Source organism: Brienomyrus brachyistius, chromosome 3 (genome assembly GCF_023856365.1).
Source record: "Brienomyrus brachyistius isolate T26 chromosome 3, BBRACH_0.4, whole genome shotgun sequence".
Classification (NCBI taxonomy): domain Eukaryota; kingdom Metazoa; phylum Chordata; class Actinopteri; order Osteoglossiformes; family Mormyridae; genus Brienomyrus; species Brienomyrus brachyistius.
In genome coordinates this window covers 18,456,371-18,480,191 of record NC_064535.1, presented here as the reverse complement: position 1 = coordinate 18,480,191, position 23,821 = coordinate 18,456,371, and the positions used below count along the sequence as shown (strand labels likewise).

Genomic DNA, 23,821 nt, shown 5'->3' with positions numbered 1-23,821 from the left:
TAAGGTTAGGGCTGGGTAGCAGTTAAGGGTGTCATTGTTGGGATTAGGTTTTTTCCCATAGAAATCAATGGATGGTCCTCTAAAGATATGAACATAGACATGTGTATGTATGTGTGCACATGCGCATGTGAGATAGTTAGATAACTCTGAGGTCAGGGACCAGAAATAAAGACATCAGGAGGCCTGGTGACTTCTTCAGTAGTATTTTGAAATACATGTGCTATTAATAAAACAGATGTCTTATCTTTTAATGAGACAAAACAGACTACACCAGGAAAAGCATATTTTATGACAACTGCACTCTTACATACATTTTTACAGTCGCGTAGTCCCTTTTGGTAACACCACACAAATCTGTATATTGAATGGCTTTAGTTACTTATTTAAGGTCTGATGTGGAAAATGGTGTTTGTTTCTTTCTGTGGATTCGGTTTCAGAGGACAGTCCTTGGCAACATTCCTCTTTCCCTCTCAGTCACCTTTGACCTACTCGGGCAAATGGAAGTCACAACAAAGATCAAAATCCCTAACGGATGCACTCAGAGTATGTCAGTCTAGCTTCTGCTCTTGAAGAACATGCTTTTTCATCTTCAGAGTACTACTATATATACTTTATATCACATAGAAAACGAAGGAGTCCATTATATACATTGACTAGGCCATGGTATAACCAAAGGTCCCCTTTACATGGTTACAGTGGTGAAGGCACTCATGCCTCCGTTGACCACTAGCATCGTTAAATCATTCACTGTCTGGCCAGTTTGCTCTAGTCATTTTAGTGGATATTCTTTAGTAATCCTTTGTATCGGTTGGTCAGGCCAACAACGGTATCTTTTTGTTGAATTCCTTTGCAGTATGGTCCATCAGGATTCAGGCTTTGCGAAGAAGCCTATTTTTATTGTATGCATCACCTTTAAACAAACAAATAAACAAAGAAACAAACAAATGTGTTGTTAACCAATCCATGTTGACATGTGGTTACTCAAAGTCAGTGATCATGGCTGGAGAGGCTGGTGGAATTCTTCATACAGGCCGGTCCACTGCATATTGACAGGGGCTGAGGTTGGACACTGGGTTTTGCACAGTTGGGTATGCAAAGTTGGCGTGCTGTTTGGCCTTGAGCCGCAGGCTAGCTAGGCTGGAGTTGCACGTGTCCCGGTACATGTAGGGGCTGGCTGCCGCTGCGGCATATGGGCAGGCACTGGCAGACACGGCCGAGTTCAGGGAGGGGCTGTTTAGGTTGTTCAGATTGCCCAGGTTGTTAAGGCCAGAACCTGGAACGCCAGCCACAGCCGAGGGCACCATGGAGGACGCCATGTTCATGGAGGAGATGGAGCTGGGCGGGGAAAACATGGGTTGTGAGGACAGAGGGCTGACGTTCACAGAATTAAAGAAGGGGAAACTCTTAGCAGAGAGCGGGCTGCTGGCCAGGCCCTTAGTGGCCCAGTTATTGTAGGAGTAGCCTGAATACATGTCGTCATAGGGCTGCATGAGTCCATTGAACTGGGTGCCAAAGCCGTTTTTGCAGAGCTCAGCCTGCTGGTTCCGCTCTCTCTTCCTCCACTTGGCACGACGATTCTTAAACCATACCTGATGAAAGAAATGTAACAGTACACTTAGCCACAGACCCCAATGGTGGAAATCAGTATTATTTTCATTTTTTGTAATGGCATATTTCAAGGCAAAGCACTTTTTCTTGCTTTAAAATCCTGTCGAACTTTTTCATTTTACTGCTGAACGGGAGACACGGATTATAAGTAAGGGTTGATGCAGGACAAGCCATAGATCGCATGTTTTTAAATACACAACTGTGGAGGCGAAGAACTGCCTGAAAGTGCATTTTATGGTTGTCACTATGGATTATATCAATAATAAAGTTGTCTACTGATTTGAATCTGAGGATTTGTCAAGTAATACAATCTAATATAATTAGCATGAGGCATGAATCAATCAACCATTGCAGGATGCACACTCTTTTGGTCCCACCATTTTACTTAATTTGCATGGTTCTGCACACTGAAAGAAAACCGGAGGATTTGCAAGAAAACCACGAATACACAGGACAAACATGCAAACTACATACGGAAATCTGGGGGTCGCGGTGTAAGATGCGAGATGTTGATATCGACATGGCTTTTCATGCACGTGCGATCATCACATCGCAAGGACCGCAACAGGCTGTTTGGTTTAAACCATCAATCTGTTGTGCAAAAACTTTTACTCAGTCACTGGAAACAAAACTTAGCAAGCTTTACCATTTTAATGATGGTTCTTGTTCAAAATAATTTTGCATATGTTGAAAAAAAAAATCATGATCATACGATCATTCTCATCCTTGGACTCACTCATAGACTGTGTGGCGTGCTTGTGTAAAATTAAAGATAAGTGAAGACTGAAGAATGATTTGTTGGCACAACTCACGACAACAACAACTTATTTGACAGACTCTATTGGTAGACCATAAAAATTCAGTTTGGCTATATAGTTTCATATTTTTTCAATTCCTAAATATCGCCAACACTTAAATAGCAATTAGGATTTTTTGCAATACCATTCAGACCTAAAACGCAGAATATGTTAATATCCATATATAATAAATATTTTTTATGTACCGTATTATGTAACATGATGCAGCCAGGTGAAGGCACTAATCTGCGCTTTAGGAGCGATTATTTTCGACTCACAGTCGTAGAAAGTAGCCTATCCATCCATTTTCCAAACCGCTTATCCTACTGGGTCGCAGGGGGTCCAGAGCCTATCCCGGAAGCAATGGGCACAAGGCAGGGAACAACCCAGGATGGGGGGCCAGCCCATCGCAGGGCACACCCACACACCATTCACTCACACATGCACACCTACGGGCAATTTAGCAACTCCAGTTAGCCTCAGCATGTTTTTGGACTGCAGGGGGAAACCGGAGTACCCAGAGGAAATCCCACGACGATATGGGGGAGATCATGCAAACTCCGCACACATGTGACCCAGGCGGAGACTCAAACCCGGGTCCCAGAGGTGTGAGGCAACAGTGCTAACCACTGCACCACCATGGCGCCCCCAGAAAGTAGCCTAAATTAAGCAAAATAATTTAAGTGAATGCGATGACAAAGACATGCTAGGCTACTCCAACAGGCTAAATAGCACATATCTATGGGTAACCTCGCATTATTGGACAAGTCTGTCAAACACCTTGTCTCCTTTTACAATGTACAGATGCTCCTCTACTTACGAATGAGATATGTTCTGTACATTTCATAACTTCAAATGTTTGAAAGTCGTTATTCAACATCATTTTAAGGGTTTACGCAAGTACAAAAAACTAGGATGCTGGGAGTATGCGTGCTACGCTGCTGCGTGGCGGGAGTAGTGGCCAGAAGTCGTGCTAGGAGGAATTGGTGCGCAGAAAAAAAAATTTATGTTGCGGACAGGAAACGGGAGCCCAATGAACGCAATTTGGATGTACAGTCCACTTTATTTGTATTTCTGAGAGTTCGTTCACTATGATATACTTTTCTTTTTACAGAAACCAAAGATTTACAGCAAAGTGGTATCACAAGAGACCATTGATTTACAGAGAAGTGGTATCACAAGTGAGATATTACTGTACAGTTAAAATAATTCCTTTTTCTGTTCTGGATCATTTAAACTGTTGTCACTGTCAGCTGTGTGGCACCATGCCCTGTGTTACACTACACTGCACCTCATGGCTAATGTCAGTGCTGCTTTTTCTTCTAGTTTCTGCTAGTTTCACTGGACCAGCACCCATTTGTAATAGGACTTGTGGCTGTTCATCACCTCAGGAGTCCCACAATTTCATAGGGTCAATGCAAGTATGCGCCAAAGAGCCTAGGGCTATAAAACGGCAATCTGAACGACAAACAATCAAAGCTGCTTCTTGCTGACGTGCACTCAGCGCTCAGATTGCAGTAAGAGAAAAAAAAGAAAAGAAAAAAGTTGACTACAAACTCTAAAACAATTATTAAACTAACTTATTGAATATGGTTGCATTAAAACTAAAGTCATTTAAATTATGAACTCCTTCTGAAAGAAATGTCAAGTGAAAGCAGTTTGTCAATTTTAAGATCCTATTTTTAGAGGGAATAAAGGGGATTAAAGTTATAATGACAAATATAAAATGAAGACATTTAATTCAGTTCCCTTGGGCGAGGCGGAAGGTAGCGACTGTTATTTCTAATCTCCAAGTACACATTTAGGCAAAGGAGGAGTCTTCGGATTTTTGTGCAATCCAAGTAAAAATATATGGCTTCTATACATGTCTGAGTAAATTTTCTGCTAACTGAACAATACACTGGTACAAAGACGCACTAGATCGAAATTAACTGTGTTTGAAACAAGTCTTGTGTTTATGGTCTGTACTAGATAAATGGTTGATCTGAAGGTTATCTTACACAACTGTGGAATGACATCTGACCACATATTAACGTGATGACATATAAAGCAAAAATCAATGTACAGGATACTAATCTGTGCATTTTTGAAATTCAATATCAATATGTAGAACTGTTTCTTAAATGTCAGACTTTACATTTAATTACAGTTATACAATATTTACTGCCATACACAGCTCTGGAAAAAAAATTAAGAAACCACTCTATATTCTCAAACAAATCTGCATTTTTAAATCCTGGTTTAATGTTGGTTCAGCTGGCAGAAGTCTATACTGTGCGGCAGGTTGCTTTCAGGTTCAAAAATTCAAAGACAGCAGTACACAAGAATAAGGTGAAGCAGAAGATACTGGGAATGACCAGCCAGGTAGGGGGCGGAAGTCGCCTTTCTAATGGTAGAGATGACCGTCAGCTTACCTGACAGTTTCTCATCAATCGAGGGATGACCTTCAAAAGGAACAGGAAACATTTTGTGCAGGTGTGAAGTGCACTGCTAGGACAGTTCGTATCAGGCTCCTAGAAGCAGGACTGAAATCCCACAAAGCAAGGAAGAAGCCCTTTGTCACTGAGAAGCAGGATAGAACCAGGTTGCAGTTTGCAAAAAAATATATATTATGCACAGATACACACCCATAAATCGAGAAATTATTGAAACAAAAAATGTTCTCATGGTCTCATTTTTTTCCAGAGCTGTATTCACAGGTAATAGTTTTTTAGAAGCTGGTTGTGACCTTTATAATTTATAAGATGGCTATTTTTATATTTTAATGCACTGCATTATCAATCATTTTTGCAATATTGCTGATGAGATTTTTTTACACCGGTGAATATCTCTTTTAACAGTTATGATTGTAATGTTGACTTCTTACCACAAGAGGTAGCCAATGAGGCAACTTTTTACTACAATAATAGAATGTATTTTGTAATAGTACCCACATTAATAATTACAAAATCTAGTCTGCAATTTAACTATTAACCCTCCTTTCACGATAATATTGGGGATAATTGTGCTTATTTGTTGTTGAATTTCTTTTGAAATATCTTCGATTCTCATCTACACTGTTCAGCCACTAAAAGCAATACATCATGTAAGTCAGTAAAAAACTGTATAGATTAAAATCATTACCTTGTACATTTATCGATGTTGTACAGATATATTAGCTATGAGGAACAAAGGAAGATTGTTGTGGGGGTGTAAATCAGTTACACTATAGATCAAAAGCTGGCTACACTTAAACATAATGTAAATGAAAACAACGTTAAAAACCCAGGTGTCAGTGTAATTTGTGTAAAAAGCCCAGATTGTACTGACCATGCTTAGCATCCCATAACTCCAACTCAAAATTCCAGTTTGCCAAAACTATTTCTGCACTAGTTTGATTACAGGTCATGTACTGGGAGAGTGCAGTGCTCACGGGCATTTATTTATGCTGGTCTGAGGCTTCAGTACAGAATGGCTGCTCTCTGGCAATAGTTACATTGCATTTTCTAACTGCACTGTTGACCAGCGGTATAACGGTACACAAAAATCATGGTACCTTACTTTTGAAGTCACGGTTCAGTACGTTTTTGGTACAGCCAGGGTGAAAGAAACAAAACACAAATCGCTTGTTTTATTTATTTCTTTAAACAGTGGTTTACTGGGGAAGGTATGGTGGTGCAGTGGTTAGCACTGTCGCCTCACACCTCTGGGACCTGGATTCAAGTCTCTGCCGGGGTTCCGTGTGTGTGGAGTTTGCATGTTCTCCCTGTGTTGTTGTGGGGTTTCCTCCAAGTACTCTAGTTTCTCCCCACAGTCCAAGAAAAATATACTGAGGCTAATTGGAGTTCCCAAATTGCCGATAGGTGTGCATGTGGGAGTGAGTGAGGTGTAAGTGTGCCCTGCGATGGGCTGCCCCCCCATCCTGGGTTGTTCCCTGCTTTGTTTCTGTAGCCTCTGAGATAAACTCCAGACCCCCCCCCCATGACCTTGCATAGGACACGCAGTTTCAGACAATGGATGGATGGATGGATGGATGGATGGTGATTTACTTAACAAAGTACGACTGTACTAATAACAAACAAAAATTTACTTAAAAGTCAAAAAATATTCTGTCTATATAAATAAATTAAACATCCATTAAGATGCACATTTAGAAAATTGACTGTATCTGATCTGTATTGTATTCATATTAGCAGCTTTCAGCTTCCTATTCAAACTGTGCAACACAAATATTGTCTCAAAAAATGCAAGACAAAACAAAATAAATATCTATTATGGCGCATCTTTTTAAAAAATACCTGTGCACATTAGGACATACGCCCGCAAGCGTAGTGCCCCTTCATCTGCCCCTTTCCAAATGTTACTCGGGGGACACAAAGAAACACACAAAGGTTCTGGATTTGCTGCATTCCTTTGATACATATGTATACCGAACCGAAAGACCCGTACCGAAAACTTCGGTACAAACACGTGTACTTTTACACTCCTACTGTTGACTGATAACATTCTTCATCTTTGTGTGTCTTTGTTTTGTATTTTGTAGTTCCCCACTTCCCTTGCAAACAGCAAATTTAAAGTATATTTTGAATGATATGATTCTTTCAATGGTCTTTGAAGCAAACACTGAGTCATTTAATTAACTGTTTTATTTCTTTCAGTTGGAGATAAACTGGGGAAGTAGATTTTTCATCTTATTAAACTGTTTCTCCAAAAAACACAACAAATCTCATAATTCCACCCCTGGTCTATTGAGGCCACTGTTACTCAAGGTTTGAAAGTTCAATGAGGAAATTCTCATCCACTCTAAATTGCATAATTCAACCCAAAAGAACAGTATTGGGAATGCAGGGTTTATCCAGCCAATGCAACTTGATAAGTATGGAAAGCCTACTCAATTGACAATAGGAATCCAGAATCCTGCATTGTGTCGTCCTTTCAAAATAACAACTGAGACTTTAGTTATGTGACCTTTTATCTGGCCAACATAAATCTCATCCATCAGTTGTCAGGCAGACGGTGATTGCATTGTCCTCCACCACAATATTTTCCCCTGCTTCATGGAGCAGGTGTGTCCAAACCTCAGAACCGTAGTGGACTATTTCTGCGCACCACAGGAGCCTCGCAACGTCACTCCAAAGTGCACTGGCACGAAAAACATCCACTGCTGGTTTTACATCTGTAGCATGGCCAGGTTGGTGTGTTTTTCTTAATGCAAATAACAGATTTTCACTTTTCATGGTTTATGTTTCCACACAACCATAGTTTTAAATCAGAATTAATCAGCTGCACATGTGCTTGATGAAAATCTATCCCTGATAAGAAAATTAACTGACTTTTAGTGATGGGTAAACGGGAAATGATGCACTTCTGCTCTACAGCTAGAATGTATTTCATTACTGTAAAAAAAGGGATTTTGTCTGATTGTTAGGTGGCCTAAAGCAGGCTTAATGGCCTTTTATTTTGGTGATGATTTTCCCCAAGGTAACTGGATCTTCTTGTCTTTGCAGTAACCCAGTCTGACAGCATTGTGACCCTCATTAAGAAAAGCAACACGGAAACCTAAGTTTGAATCTAGACTAGTTGTTAGTGCCAATTAAATTAAAAACAGAATTTCACCCTGTAAACAGCAATAAAGTTAGCTTAACACACAGCTTTTAAATCTAAAAAATGTGGAAGATTATGAACCTTGCATTATTTGCTTGGTCTTGTGAATTGAAACCTTACTAAATGGTGCTTATGCACTTTAAGCTTGCCTAAATTACATCTTCATATTGCCAGTCTGCTCATCTTACCCTGACTCTGGCCTCCGTAAGGTTCGTCCACACTGCAATCTCCTCCCTGGTGCTCATGTCGGGGTAGCGGTTCCTCTGAAAGGTGGCTTCCAGCTCCTGTAACTGCTGGCTGGTGAAGTGTGTTCGCTGCCTCCGCTGCTTCTTCTTCAATGACCCGTCCTCGGCGTTTGATTCGTCCGTCTGATTCTGGTGGGATTTTTCGGTGTCTTCACAAATAAACGGATTTATTAAAAAAAATAAAATAAATGCCGTCACATTTTGGATCCTTTGTCCATTTTTTACTGTTAGGTGGGAATCGGGAAGTGTGTATAAATGAAAAATCACACCTTTGACGCATGCAGCTAGCAGATTAACCAGTCGTAAATTAGTAACCCAGGTTACTTATCAAAATTTTCATTCTTGGAATGGGGTGTACATTTGTAATTGAATGCAGTAGGACATATGTAGTCCTATGAATGCAAACAATTTGAGAAATCTACAACACTGACAGATTTTTCCCTATAAGACGAGCAAAAATAATCAATAATCCTAGATGCCCAAACAAGGCTGGAGTAAACACCTCGGCCAAACGGTAAATGTTATGTCTGCGAAATGCCTATCTCTCCTGATCCGAGCTCTGCAAATTGAAGACCCCACAGAAAGAGCTAAATTACTTCGGCACCTAATCCAGGGGATCAGGCATTTTTGACAGGATAGGTTTTGCACTGTTTGGCAGAGGCTTATCCCTTCTGGATGAGTTATAAGCGATTCGCGAGTTTAGATGGCTCTTCGGGGCCACCTGAAAGACCGATAACGTGCATGTCCTGGTTGTTATCGCCCGATAAACACTCTGACTCAGCATGGCCTTGAGCTAAAACGTTTGTTCATGTAAATTTTATTAGCATAGCAGGAAATAAAAGCGTATTCTGTAGAGATAACTGTCTTAATGGAGGATTGATAATACTATTTGATAACTCCTTCTGAAAGATTTCATAATTTTAAATGCTGTATATGGAACAAATCCTGCAGCTGGTTTTAAACGATGGATATGGATACAGGAACCTATACGTTTTTACAAGTGAATGCAATAATTTACATATTTTAGTTAAGCGAAATATGCCGAAAACGTTTATGATAGGCCTGATATTTATTTCTCATACGAATGTGCGTCCCAGTATCCAATGGACATAAAAAATATATTACGGCTATTACCGATGGGAAAACAGTAAAACAGTTATTTCAAGTAGTTTTAGGTAAATGCTTTCTTTATGAAGTTATTAGATTATCAGACTGTCGTCTTAATAGGGCTAGTAGTCGTTATCACCTCTCATTTATTTGTCATTTTGATTTCCCTGGTTAAAAAAATCCTTGTTAAACGGATGGGTAACTTGATTGATTTGTTATTTTTGATAGCATTAACGCATTCGTGATCTGACAAACTGCGCAGCAGTGAACACCCACGCGTGTCCGAGTAAATTTTATTTAAACATTTAATTCGGTCCCCGTTCTTCTAAGAAAATTTCACGCTGGAAGGAGTTTTTTTTCTGGTAAGATTCAAATCATTCCATACGTCCGCGACCCGTGCTGATGTGTAGAATAGTGGGCCAAATTATGTATTGCGAATTAATATACATTTTACATTAACGCATTTGTGGAAACAAAGAAAATGGGCTGCAATGGACTGGGGAAAGTAAATGCGGTAGTTAGATATGCTGTGTTTTTAGTAACTATATAAGTATTAGGATCGATACAGAATAAATTGTATTTAAAGATAATTAAATTAAGCTTTTTGATACAAGTTTTATTTTAAACGCAAAGTGCTGTACGTAGTTCTATCTTTATCTTGTAGTCGTTTCATAAATGTTAGGTATAAATGTACAAAATGTTATATAAAATGGTCTTTATATCGTATGCAACCCCACTCTGGACTGTAGGACTTTGCTTGAACATCACCTAAAGTATTGTTGTCCCATGAATTCTAACTGAGGTATAAGTAAACCACTATACAGATGATTATGAACAGGTGAGAACTGGATCACATTGTTAATCAAAATAATTAGTGAATAAAGTGAATAGGCTTCCTCTTTACAGTTAGATATACAGAGCTTGTTGTAAAGTGTTTTGACTGACATACTACGATGTTCTCGGCTCTGAATGTCTGAAGGCTCATTAGAAGTCGATTTACGAGCGCAGACCACGCGGCCAATCTCAGCTGGTTGTAATTAAACCTTAATTTATCAGCCTGAGCCTATGATACCGGTGTGTGGCAATATATTTTCAGGCACGAGCTGCAGTGAGGAATCCCTGGACTATATAAATGTTATGCTGATCTTGTGTAATTTTAGCACTTAATATTAAAATAGGTAGCATTAAAATGTACTTGACATAAAATTTACATTAAATAATCGCCAAGTCATGACTGATTATCAGATCTCCTGCCATATTGTGACATAGGCCTATAGATCTGTTTTTTTATTCAAGCAAGATATATGACAAACAGTGTTTACAAATAAGTGTTACAATTTAATTTCGACCAGTAGCCTATATATTTTTCCTCTGTCCATGTAATACTACACTGCTCGGCCCACAGGTGGCACACCTACTGACAACGGCTCTGCTATTTGTTTCTTATGTTTTAAACAACTAAACTGAAGTATTTTGACGGAGAGTAGTTTTACTGACTTTATCGTTTGTTTCCTCAGCTAAATGACATCCTGTCTTTAAATGATACACACTTACATCAATTACAGCATCAAATATTTTGCCCGTCCTTAATATTTAAAAACCAACAAGTACAATACAGTTGAACTTAACCTGTACTGACCTTTCGGTAACGAGAGTTATATACAGACAGCTACTTTCGTATATGCCTGTACTTTCCAGTTATTGGAGATTTAACCTATTCTCTCGGGACTGGAGACCTTTAAAACCAATAAAACTTGCACCTGATTTAGAAGCTTATCTCACAAAACTACGGAAATTAGAGAAAATATCTTAACTACCTTGGAAACCTTTTTTATTGCCCCATAATATTTTGTTTCTGCACCTCGTTATCATTCCATGTCGCTTATATCTAATCCCCAGTGCACATTCCCACATTCCCATGAAGCTGGCGAGCACATTTATAACTGTTCTTTTTGTACTCAGTTTACATTAGTCACACGTCTAAGGTTTGAAGGCGTCGTTTGGTTCTATGAAATGTCATCAGTTAGTTCGCAGGAACATTATAAATGTTTGCTCTTTCCCCTTTCGACTCAATTTGTCTTGTAGACAGACAGTTTTACAGACGGAAGATGTGATTTGGCAGTCATATGGGCAGAAGCCACAATGCGGCCCGTAGCCACCTTTCTGCTCTGGGTGAATACGTAGCGCATCGTGTATACATGTAGGCCAATAATAAACTACATTAGGCTACTGCACAATTTGCGGGATGACCTAGACTTAATTTCTTCAGAGCGAGGGAGCTGTTTTTAGTGGATACATTGCAACTACGTTGTCCACACTTATATCCGAAGCAGGGTTATGGTAAAACATTGAACATCCGTCTGTACACACATTTATTGGCAGATATTTGGCAATGTAAGAAAAATTTATCAGTAAGGCCTTTAATTAGTTTGATATCATTTGTTAAAATGAAATCAATAGATTCATTTCTGTTATTCATCATAAATGCCTCATTTGTCATAAAAAACATTTTGCTTTTTAGATGTTTTAAATGGGAAACGCTACAAATTTAACCGTAACCAAAAGTCAAAGCATTGCGTGATATTGTAATATCATACCCTGCTGCAGGCAAGTAATATAGACAAAGTTTTGGAGATATTGCCATATGAATGTACCCGCCATTTGACAGTTCGTTAATTCTGTTCAAGCGTAATCCATGAGCTGAGTACGAATACTTAATCAACCTTTCACGACTCCCGTCACTTTATAAATGCTCAGCATCTTCCATGAAGTCTATTTATTATTCCGTTTTAATTAATATGTCTATGACTTATTTGTTTAATGCAGGATAGACCATGTTTAGGAATTCCAGAAACGTAGTTTGTCGAGTAAATTGTGTAGCCTGATTTTTTTTTTACGTTATTGAAATACAGCATATTTTAGAGACATCCCGTTATAAATTCATAAACTTACTTATTGCATTATTTCCATGTATAATATTATGATACTTGTATCAAGTGGTTGTATTCAAGATTTATTTGTATGAAGCTAAGTGGGACGCTACCCAGCTCATTTCTACATAAATAATCCGTAATAAACCTGTTTGAAAAGCAAATTCTGAAGATGACAGTGTTACAAGAATACCAACTTAAAATGTCTCTCATTATTTAGAGTGCTCCAATAATAATAAATAATACTAATAATTAGTAGCAGTAGTAGTAGTAGTATACTTGTTACTGCTGTTACTATATAGCTAATGATCCCTGTTGGATAAAGCCTAGCAGTGGAGTCATTTCAAGTAGCCACAATGTAGTGTCCAGTATAAATCCAGTATAATAGTCCTGGCTAGAGTACTGACCGCTGTTTTCCTGGCCCTTGCATCCCTGGTCATGCTGGGGGGTCCCAGTGTCCGAGAGTGACAGCGCTGGGCTGCGGGTCTCGCTGTCAGTCAGCAGGTTAAAATCCATAACCCTGACCGCCAGGCTCTGTGGACAACAAAGCAACGTTTTCAGTGTCTGTGTGAAACAGCACAGAGTGACAGGGTGCAATCCGGGACACTAGATGGTCCAGTCTATGAAATCAGCATGGTTGATTCAGCTGAGGAAGTGTGTATGATCAACAGGGTTAAATCAGTCCTGAGAGAGGCTATATGATAAGTACAGTTCAATCAGATCGGAGGAAGTACATATGACCAGCCGAGCTGGTTGCCAGTAAGCGGCTGTATATGACTAGTACAGTTAAGTCAACTGAAGGGACATATACGCTTATTATTTAAACCAGCTTCGATGTTCTTGCCAGTTTTTCTCTGTAGTTTGCACAATGAGTCAGACACATATATTAACCCCCCGACTTCAATTTTCCACTCTAATTCACCTTGACAGTGTTTCTAATTATGGGGTAATTTGTTATTGGCAGGTTTCAGACCCACTGCCCATAATCTGGCCCTGAGGTGAGTGATATACCTTTATTCAACAACTCTGAATGATCACATTCCATTTGCAAGTGATGGTTTCTCATTTATTCACAATATTATTATATATGAACTTTAGTCATTGAGCAGAAAAAAAACTGCATTTCAGAGAATATAAATGGTATATATGCACAGTTTTAAGCAATTTTCAGGGAAAAGCCAACCCCTTCAAATAATATGTATGGCAGAAGAATGGGAAGCACAAATACAGTACATCTTAATGTGAAGTGTGTCTGAAAAGGGCTCTCAGTGGTGTGTCAGCTAAGTCATGGACGAAAGTAGATATTTAAATTTTTGTACAGGCGATATCATTGTCTCAATGGTTATAGGCCCAACATGGGCCTAATCTCGCATGCTGATGTCATTTCGTTTGCTTCCTGACTGCCCTTGTGGTCATAGGATGTGGCCTTCAAGACAGCATGTGCTTTTATGCATGAAGAGGTGTTCACACAGTCTCCAGAATCATCCATTTAAATATCATTATCTGGACTATTTGTTTTCTCTCTAATCCCCCCATTTCATTATACATTTAGAAATATCTGGCCCAGGGTCACAGTAATTAACTTTATTATTATTATATTATTATTATTATTATTATTGCAGTTGTTTTTTTTTTTGAGATGCTAAAATGAACAAATGACCAGCAAGTCATTCAAGACCAAATCTGACCAAATTCTTTATTATAGTCTCTATGGCTTCGACAATTTAAAAATGATTTTTTTTTTTTTGCGGATTACAAAGGATTAAGTTCATTAAGGGGTAAAAACAACTGGCGTTATTTATCACTCTGATAAACAGAAGGTCATAAATAGCTACTTTTTGTATATATCAAGAATTATGTATGTGTGTGTACTATTTCTGTCGTTCGTGGTACGGTATGACATACTGTACAGGTGACACTTCAAAGCAAAATAGCATCATCACTATCGTAAACGCGGCTGATACGTAACGGAGCCTAAAATAACAGGTCGTTTATTTATATAACCGCAGTTAACACCTCTAAGATACGGGGACACACACTCATTTAAAGCTTCTTAAGATTTATGATGCCGAGGCCAGGAGTGAGACCGCTATCCCAGTAACCCTATCTGACCAAGACCACCGAAACAACGCGTATTACTAGCAAATTGCAATATAACCATGTGTAACGGCGTCGTCAAACAACACGCCTACCTGGCGCTCCGTTCCTGTCCCTTAATAACAAAGAATAAATCGTTTTCTTGGCAGATCGATAAAAAAAAAATTAATTGACCTAAAAAAAGAAATGGTGATATTTCCCCGCTTCTGTTCGGAGGATTTCAATATGTTGTCGTTCTACACAGCCATCTTAAATTTCAACAGTCTTTTAAAACCAGTTATATGGTGCAGCAACGAATAATAATTTCTGCGTATGTCTTGTAAAACTCTGCTAGTAAAGAATATGTTATTATCGAATAATATCCCTTTTTTAAAATATGCAATTCAATAAAACAATTCCCCACTTTTACTGAATCATTTGGCTTAATATAAGCATATGTATGATGTTAAGAAAAATAACGCTATACAGATATTACTGTTTGTTATTATGTTAAAATTTTTACAATTTGTAAAAGATATATGGCATTTTCCCCAGAACTAAGTTGAATTTAAAAACTAGACGCAATTAAAACGTCATTGAACAAAGGGTTCTGTATGTCAGTTCAGCAAAAAAAGATAATTATATCACTGAGTAGTGTATTCACAAACACGTCGTTCATACGCCAAGGTATTTATTTATTTATTGTCGGAATATTAATCTTGATTTAAACTGAATTATTAAAGGATTGATTTTTCAAGGTTATAGGCGATGCTACAAAATAAAAACGTGTGTCCAGCGGATGCGAGATTCTCACAGAAATTTTAACTTAGTCCAGTGCTTTTAGTGGGCCAGTTATCACCGGTATGCAGTACCGGTACAATCTAATTTTTTTTTCAAAGTACCGAGAACGTTTCCGGCGTACTTGCACGTCTCGTATAGTCTACCGTTAATGAATAACGAAATAAATACTGGCACCTGCTTTTTCACACTTCAAGCATTGACTTGTCGTTTACTGGTGTAACAAATATTCATGTATAATTTAATTGATTGTTTATAAAAGTTATGATTAAATAGGCCTATAATAATGTCTTTTTAGTACAGGAATACGGCAATAGGTATTTTATAGACGCAAGAATCAAAACAACGCCAGTTACCTGAATGTTTAACGGTATAGGAGTAACGGCCAAACGTCGGAGACTGAAGAAGCTTTCTAAAGTGAAATTAATTCCGTGAAAAACAGATAAAGTGTGGTTAGACGAGAGATGTGATTAGTTTAGTATTGTCACCGTGCTCGAATTTTGCTATGAACTAGAAGTTGCGCAAAACCTAATTTCTGCATAAATGAACGTACAGAATTATAAGAAGCTCCAAAGAGCATTTGTGCTCTACTTGGCTCATCTCCATTTGTCAAAATCAAACCCGGGTCCGAAAGAGAGCCCTGAGTCTCCAAGGTAAGAAAATGGAGCAGCCCTCCAATAAAAAGTGTGCTGGGCTTGAATAAAATAAGGAGGTGAACGTATTAATGGTATTGCTTATTTTGCGTTTATCCACGCATTATAAAGGTTGTCAAAAGCCCTTTCCAGTAATAATAGTCTATTATGGTATTTTTCTTTACACGAAATACACCCTGAATATACCATCATTACAAAAGCAAAACAATGGTCTATACATTTCTGGGTACCACTTTACAATTAGGCTCCCTTTTGCCACTTGTAAATGGTAGTAACTCATTAATAAGAAGAAAACTGTGTTATAACTAGCTTAAAGTTGTCTATTAATAATTTACAAAGTCTTACAACCTAATTAATAACCAAATTATAAACCATTTATAAACCCTTTATATTGGTGGCCTTATTGTAAAGTGGCACCCATTTCTGATGGATGTGTATTAATGGGTATAAACAAATTTAAAAATATAAATTAAAAAAGCTTCACAAGTAGTTAACCAGTTATCAGAAGTTACAAATAGTTCAACTGAAAAAAATATGGTTTGCACAAAACTGTCTTATATCTTCGGGTTATTAATTTGATCTCTTGTATTAATTAATGTTTAATATAAATGGTCGTATTTGCATATAACATACATCGTTCCTTAAAGACAATTCAAATTTATACTTTAAAACAAGCAGCCTCCTTCAATGAGATATATCAGAAGTGACTGAGGCAGCGATCCAGAAGATCGTATTCTTTCCAGTCTTGTGTAAGCATGTCATCCAGGGCAAATGAGAAAACACACACAGGAAGTGTTATGCACTTTCATGCGAGTGTGACTGGACTAAATAAAGTAAAACTGCTGTTTCAGTACTACATTTATTATAGTAACAGTTACATTCTTTAGGGCTAATATTTACAAGCAGATCGACAGCTTTGTGGCAGATCCTGGATACTTTTGTTTATCTAACAGGAGCAGTAAACAAACATCTTACACAGGGACTGCTTTGGCTTTTCAGACTGTTTCCATTGCTTGATGCCTGACTGTAACTGTGCTGCAGAATAAATACTATTATAAAACACAAATTATGATTTTTGACATGTACTATAGGTGTTGTCTGTCTTTTATTGTGATGCACGAATTAGTAAGTTAGGAAAGCTTGATAAAGATTCAAACCCTAATTTCAGCAAAAAAATATTAAAAAATGCAGATTCAAACACATAGGTTATGACGCAATTTATTTTAAGTAGTTTGAATCTGTTACATAATGCTATGTCCCTTGATGCCATTTAGCTGGATCCCAAATTACTCTGGCCCTGTACCGCCAAACTCACTTTATTTTTTAAAAACGTCATTATTGTGCATGTGCTTAGGAAGTGAAATAGGCCACTTTGCAGTTTTCTCTGGCCATGAGCATATATGCAACAGCAACAGGGCTCCATTTATATTGCTATTAAGCATGCACTGCGGCGAAGGCTGCGCAGGCAGCTGGTTATATCCACACCGTGGGAGCACCATTCCATTTCACAGCCCAAATCATTCTGAAAGAGAATGCAGACAACTTCTGAGCAGGAAGCAAAGCTGTTAACATTGATAACCAGCTATTAGGAAACCTGTCAAAGGGACGACCTGCAGTTTAAGCCTGCAGACGTTCTGGTTCCACCTGCAGCTGCAGATTTTTTCAGCCACAAGGTCAACGGGGCCTATTACAGCAGGCCATCGTACGGTGGTACCACATGAAACAGCAAACACCTTAACTGCAAACATTATGATGATACCTGAATATACAAGTTGTTTGACATTATTATTATTATTATTATTATTATTATTATTAATAATAATATTATTTCACTATATGTAACTATAAATATCAAACTCAAAGAATCTTTTATTGTCAACTTCAGACATGATGTATAGGGTAATATACTATATGGTGAAATTTCATTCACAATGGGCAATGTTCAAATGTGAAAGTAATAAACAAACTATAGATACTGAGACATATAATCAGTATAAACCAGACATTTTAAGACAAAAGTATTAAGACATAGACCAGAAATGCATTGAAACATTGAGGTGTACATTTAGTAACGTTATTTGTCTTATATTACAAAGCAAGCAAAGCTTAGATTTCCGCGCAAATAATTTATTTAAAATCACATTAGAATTAAATTACAATCAAATTAGATATAATTTTACTTAATATCTATTTTTTGGCTTACACTACAATGACTTTCGAATACATTTTATTTAAAAGATTGCCCAAGCGTTGTACGTCTTTTTGTGTGTATTTTTGCTGCTGTTTTTATTTATTTTCTGGATTTACTACAATATTTTTACACAGCTTCCTAAATTGCGAACAAATTATTCTGGAGTCCTTTTAGGAATTATATTGATTATTGACGGAGTATGTGTGCGTGTATTTGTGTGTGTGCGTGGGTAGCGCGATTATGTGTGAAGATTATGTGCTGAAATGAACCAAGATTTGATTTTGTCTCTGTCGGCTACACGATGTAATGAAATCTGCTCGAATCCTAACATCTGTTAAATCACTACAAATGTGTTTTAACGGAAACAAAAAAACTAGAGCTTAGTTCTGAGGTTCTCTCATATATATGAAGCCGCTATCCTTTTATTTTTTGGGAGGCAGACGAATCCATCTGCTGGCTGGCCTGAAGGGTACTGCTTACTTTTCCTTGGGTTCAAGCATTATGTCTGGAATTATTCATAAACGCGTCGCGAATTAATTCATTGGATTAAGAGTTGATTAAGATGTGTGTCACTTTGCTGTCTGAGAATTTATTAAGGACCTCCTTGAGAAGGCGGCAGATGGAATTTCTGCTCAGTGTTTGAAGATGTTAATTTTTCCTCCTCTTACACCAATTTGCATACGATTGCGTGTGTCAGAGAGAGATTTTTCATTTATTTTATGCGCCGCATAAACACGTTGTATGGATTCCACCCCTTGCATTTCTGTTCTTGCGCAAACCTGAAAATCCAATCACAGACACATTTTATATGGATATATACATTTTTGATCCATTTGTATTTAAATATACCTAAATAACAGACCTGTTTATAATGAATTACCATATTTCATGGATATTGTGTTTTTCATAGCGAAGTAGTTCGCTTATTATATGGAGCCATGATACAAGTAATTAACGTTTAATAATGATTTTGCTACATTCTTTAAAATACTGAATAGTATTAGATGCATTAATCACAAAATTCGAAGAAGACTTCTGTTTTGTGGGTTGTGTATAAAATTTAACTAGAAACAAATTGGCCAACTAAGAAGGACATTTTTATTCGCTTAGTTTTTTAAGTTAACAATGAGCGAATTAAATATTTTGAGTGGGAAAACCTTGCCAGTTTGTTCCTATTTATATAATTAGTAAAAGAACTAATTAGACATATGGGACATTTTAGACCACTGAAAAATATATAATTAACGTTAAATGAAGAGAAACGAAATTAACATGGTAAGACGGGTACACAGAGGAACAAATTAGACCACACGAATAAATAATCTGCTGGCGTGTAGTCAGAGTATGGCATAGTCTTCCTACTAGTGTAGCGCTAGCTAAAACCCTGGGTTCCTTTAAATCAGAGCTAGATAAGATTAAATCTGAGCTATTAGTTAAGTTCTCCCCAAACGAGCTTGATGGGCCGAATGGCCTCCTTTCGTTTGTAAATTTCTTATGTTCTTATGACTTGTACAAACATGTTTAAGAATAACCTAGGCCCTGCATTCAATGTAGTTATTGCTTTACCACCTTTTAATCAGATATATTCTTCGGTATTCACGAGCGCAAACCTATTATGTGCTAATTAAAATTGGGATAATTCGGTAATACATTACCTGTATTTCAGGATTTACATCAGGACAAGGGAAAGTCCCTCGCGCCCGCTACCATTCTATAGCGTATACACACAAACTTAAATCAACGACGCAGAAATCAGAAATAATAATAATAATAAAGTTGTTTCATTCTTTGTCACATAATTGTGCAATCTATGGCGCCTGAAACAAGAAGGGATATTGTCATTTTGAGTAGTCGAGTCTGTTATGAATGATGTCCCAGCGTATAGTTAAAAGATGGCCTATTTGTGGAAATAAACGGACTAAGGTATGACATCAGGAGACGTAGTCCTAATGTTTGCATTGCCAAAGAAATTTCTGTCCACTGCCTCCGGTTTATGATGTTTGCTTAACCATAACGTGTATATGCAAACTCTTTTATTTTGTTTCCTGTGTTACTAGGTATTTTGTCCAAACCGCGACAAGGGACTGAACTGTCAAATAACCACCATGAAAAGAATCATCGTTAATTCAAGGGGGAATTTTAAATATACCTATTCTTCAGTTATTTTACAGGCGTATTTACTTATCTTGCTATTTAATCTAAATGTGTTATAATACCTATTATTCCCGTCTTTATTTTGTTCTATGTATAACCCACAGGATTCAGTCTTAGCAGAGCTTATTACTGTTTCTTTCTGGTGGCGCGATTACATCTTTCCAACCGAGTTATTTTGTGAAATGTAACGGCATTTTAATTTACGTAAAACATTACTTCCGTTTTATTTTTTAACAATTGTGTAAATAAAAACCGCCCCGTTGATTTGGTGTTTGGCCAGACCAGAGAAATCGCTTAAATAAATTTGAATCCGTTTTTTATGTGCACGTGTCCGGCAAAAATGGATGTTTCGAGCTAAATGCACTCCGATGCGAATACTATAGTCACAAGGCACTGGGCGTCGTGTTTATATTTTCCTTAAAAGTATATACCCAATATTTACGTTTGCTGCTTGGAAATCGAACTGTTTATATTTTGCAAGATACACACTAAAACACAGGACAGAAGTAGCCTATTTAACTAACCTCATGTACAAAATATCGAATACGTACTGAACTACTAAATATTCTTTAAAGAAACTTTTAGATTTGGAAACTACAAAAAGTAAACGTAGCTTTTACATCGTTAAGAAAGAAGCACACAGTGTATCTTCGAACAGAAGCCTATCTGGAAACTGTTCAGAAGTGTTTTAAACGATATTATCAGAGTAGAGTTAAAAGTAAATATTCTAGGAAAATCACTTTTTCTTAACAGTAGCCTACGTTTTATGCCTGCGCATTACTAACACAAGAAAATAATATATCATAAAATATATAAATCATTTATGTGGTTTTGCCTATTATTTAATTGATATTCGACCTATTAGAAATGAAGACCACTTGGGCATTTTTATATGGGTTATATTGTTTGTATGGTTATACACAATAAAAAAAATCAAGTCTTTTTAAGATCGTTTTCCTGTGACACCGTGTTTTTATTGTAATTTTTTAAGTGGTACTTAGAAATGTGCTACACACACATATAATATAATATAATATAATATAATATAATATAATATAATATAATATAATATAATAAAAGCAGTAAGAAGGAGGGAGCTGGTAGTTCTGTTTTTCACACAGTATAGCTAGTCTCCTGTGGCTCCGGAGCACCTGCTACCTATCAGTTTAGAGCAGATCCTCAAAAGTCTTACCTCTACAATGCTCTTTGCCGGCGGCTTTACAAACACACACACACACACATACAAACACACACACACAACTACGCGTCGCGGCCTCAGGAAGACTACTAAGCAATTTATATATGTGCAGTTACATTCCCAGCAAAGGCACGGCACGGCTTAGCTGTTACACAGGTCTAAGACTGACGACCGTTTATCCAGTCTAGGATAGTATCCTCTTCCATAACTGTGTGTACTACTGGAAACTTAGTCGCCTCTGAATGTAGGCCTACGACGTAGTGAAAGTACTTAACTCGCCAGGATGTCCGTATAGTATAGGCCTGACACCTTTAGATTTACGTAGGTCCTTTTATATTCCATTTAAATGGTCATAAAAGTTCCTTCTTAAAATATAAAGTCTTAAGGCTAAAAGTTCGAACTGGGACTCGAAAATGTTTAAATTATCACCCAATAATTTGCATATCTTTACCTTACTAGGTACCGGAAACCTAAATGGACCAAAAAGCTCAAACCGCGAGCGAACCGCACGGAAGGCATATCACTAAACCGTGTGATTATGTCATGTTTTTCTGTTTCCTCCCCACATACTTTATTCCATTTCTAAAATTCATATGAAATAATTAGTGCGTAACAGTGCCCTTTGTCACTTTTGATCAGTTCAACCCTAACCTGGCATCAGTCGAGTGGCCTACTTCTTTAATCGCCGCATACACTGCTATACGGACTTTATTGTGCTATTAAAAGAGTGTTTATCTGACAGTGAATGTAATGGACATGCATTGTCCACTTTTAAATTAATTAATCGCTTGAAGTAGTGCAAGTAAATGAGCAAAAGTTATACTTCACCCCCAAAGCGCACACACAAACCTGCCAAAAATACGCCCGATGATTAAGGGACACATTTCATTAGGCTACTGATGCTTAAGAATTGATTCGAGTTAGTTGACCAATTGGGCAGTACATCATGTGAGCACACAAAATGGTTGATAACAGCATAGTTAAGATGTACATATCTGATGAAGCACAAAATAACGTTTCTCTAATTTTCACCGTCTTTCGCTGAAAATGGACATATATCCACAGTAAGCGTTTGAGAGTGACAGAGTCTAGTAACTTACGTTAAATCCGAGTTAGAATAATCCTCGTAAACGATAAGACTTGTAGTTATAAGGCTGTCCTGTACAGTTGATGGTGTCGGAAAGTTCCCTTTTTGGTTATAAAAGAAAATATAATATGGACAGTTTCCTTCTTTCGCTGTTGTCTGGCATAAAGAGAGCCGAAGAGTGAGACCATAAGAGATCCCCATGCAGAGGGGATTGACTTTATGCTAAATATCTTGTGCGACAGGTTCGTCGGAGAGAAGGACTGCCCACTTCACGGCTCTCACTAACCCCACACCCCGCTCTCTTACCCCGTTTTTCTTTGCAGCCGTCCGTTGTTACTGAGCTGTTCTTAGGACAATTGCCGAGATATTCACTACTCGGTTTATTGCGGCAACTATGCGTGGGATACCTCACATCTGTAATTTCAGGTACCCTGACCGCCAGTTTGACCTGTCCTATTCATTGTGATTTACGAATTTAAACTACTGTGTGATTTAAATGCCAAAAGACATACGATTGTTAAATATAGACAGAGCAATCCTACCTATGAATGCTGAAGACGGGGATCGCTTTCAAACTCGTCGCAATAATATCCAAAGGGAAACAAAGAGAGAGTACTGTTACAGAGCACCCCAGTGATTCCCCAGTAGGGGCCAGTTACACACATGTATGCAGCTGTGCGAGAGAGGACAAGGTCGCGATCATTTACCTGACAGAACTGCCTAGAAACATAACGAGTCATCTGTGTCTTTTCGGATGACTTGGGTCCCGAAGTATAAATTAGGTGTAGGCTATACTTAACGTCAGTGATCATAATGTCTAATCATGCCAGGTAACATTAAAGGTACCTTGGTCAACAAGTATTAACCTGCACAATGCTACTGGATTATTAGTTTTATTATATATATATATATATATATTGGGGGGGGGTGAAGTTCTTTATGAACTTCTCCCATTGTTTTGTATTTGTATTTTGTATTTTCATAGATGAACCTCGAAGTATCATTCAACAGAACAGGACAACAGCACCGTGTCTCCCGGATGTGTGCTTTTGGACAGTGGTTCTCAACCAATTTTCACCACGACGCAGTTTTACTATGCCAGCTCACCCGCGACACTATATATCGCGTATCGGTTTTAATTAATTAATTAATGATTGCACTCTATTTACGCCAATCAATGCCTATCACACACATCTGATTGGATGTGCCCGTGAATTTTAAATGAATCATCTGTGGTTTGGCTTCTTGGATTGGTTGAGTGTTCACTAGTTTTGCCCTAAGCATTTGCAGACAAAAGACCCGTTTATTCTGGATAATTCTATAGCATTGGAGCTGGGAGATCTGATCGTGGATTAGCATTGGAGCCTGCTGGTTTTAAAATGCTTACATTTCCA

At 37.8% G+C, this 23,821-nt stretch overlaps 1 protein-coding gene across 1 annotated transcript; it reads right to left on the bottom strand.

Moving 5' to 3' along the window:
* Positions 1-220: 220 nt before the first annotated feature.
* pitx3 (paired-like homeodomain 3) lies at positions 221-22,643 on the bottom strand. The gene is made up of 4 exons (XM_049008800.1): positions 22,441-22,643; positions 12,678-12,804; positions 8,177-8,382; positions 221-1,589 (listed from the first exon to the last, which is right to left on the bottom strand). Exons 2-4 carry the CDS (start codon positions 12,784-12,786, stop codon positions 1,023-1,025), a joined length of 882 nt encoding a protein of 293 aa, XP_048864757.1. The 5' UTR covers positions 12,787-12,804; positions 22,441-22,643; the 3' UTR covers positions 221-1,022.
* Positions 22,644-23,821: the final 1,178 nt, after the last annotated feature.